Source organism: Trichinella spiralis (assembly GCF_000181795.1).
Source record: "Trichinella spiralis strain ISS 195 chromosome Unknown Scfld4769, whole genome shotgun sequence".
In the NCBI taxonomy this organism is placed as follows: domain Eukaryota; kingdom Metazoa; phylum Nematoda; class Enoplea; order Trichinellida; family Trichinellidae; genus Trichinella; species Trichinella spiralis.
Window position 1 is genome coordinate 1 of NW_003531708.1, and position 1276 is coordinate 1276.

Genomic DNA, 1276 nt, shown 5'->3' on the forward strand with positions numbered 1-1276 from the left:
AAAGAATCATCTTTCATTATTTACAAAAATCAAATGCGCATGAAATTAGAAAAACAAGTCAATCTAAAATTTATGCAAACGTAAAAGGGATAATAATGAAACATTTTATAAAAATTTTAAAATAAAATATGCAAGCTATTTTCAATTTTTTCATCGGTTTTCTTCATCGTTGAAATTTTCATCATTTCCATTAAGAAAAATTCAAATTTGCAACCTTCGCCATATTATCAGCAAGACGTTGAACATTTAACTTATTTTCAATCAAAATACGGATAAAGTGGATAGTTGATCTCAAATTTCTTGCATTTGCCGCACAAAAGATTATTCTTTTGAAATTCTTTGTAAACGTGAAATTTTCAATAATGATCAACGTGTCGGTGATCGTTTGAATTGCCCATAAAACACTTCCATGTTTTCCAACCAATTTCTCAACATCCGAAGATTTGATTATTATTAATTTCTTATACCTATACGGATTTCGACGCATAACGTTTTCATGTTTCACCGGTTCAAAAAACAAATCTTTCCGTTGCTGTTCATGAAATGACAAATTTGTGCTCATAAAATCATAATAGTATTTATTCCACTCATCAGCTTCATTTCTTCTCGGAATCGGTGCCAAAAATGGACAATATCCATCATCCGCTTTCAATGGATACCATCTATCATCACTTTCACCTGTATTTTGAAAATCGTTGACCTTTTTTGAACAATTCAGGCCATGTTCCAGTGTTTCCAATTGAACATCAGTTAAGCTCGTCACATTTTCCATGTTGATCAAATATTTTAACACCATTTCACACGCAATGTTGAAAAACGATGGATAATTATTTATATGCAAAAAAAATTAGTATTGCCGCATCAATACTTCTATCATCTTCTCCAATAATAGAAACTTTCTTTTTCAAAAAATGTATCTGAACATTGGCCATCATTTCTATTGTATGCTTGAAATGTATGTTCCTCTCTTGAAAATCTTCCAACATTTTTTCTGGTATATCCAAATAAACTTGCTTATAACCATACCTTCCTGTCGAAAATATCCCAGGCACATCAGTCTTCTGCTCTTTCAACCATCCTTGAATAATATGATAATAACGATACTTCGGATTCCTTGGATTATAAATGAACTTTGAATGACCAGATGATTTTGTTTGAATTGGCTTGTTTTCACTAGTGATTCCATTGCTTGAGATGTCATTTATAAATTTTTTGTTATCCTTCTCAGAAGCTTCCAAACCGGCACACTGATAGCATTTGTCTATCAGCTTTCCAA

The 1276-nt window shown here is 31.4% G+C and overlaps 1 protein-coding gene across 1 annotated transcript; it reads right to left on the reverse strand.

The window, feature by feature from the left end:
• Window positions 1-190: 190 nt before the first annotated feature.
• Window positions 191-1276, reverse strand: Tsp_13517 (hypothetical protein; the record flags this gene model as incomplete). The annotated part of the gene is made up of 2 exons (XM_003367144.1): window positions 191-678; window positions 869-1276. Coding segments are annotated over 2 exons (896 nt in total), but the record flags the coding sequence as incomplete, so codon positions are not given.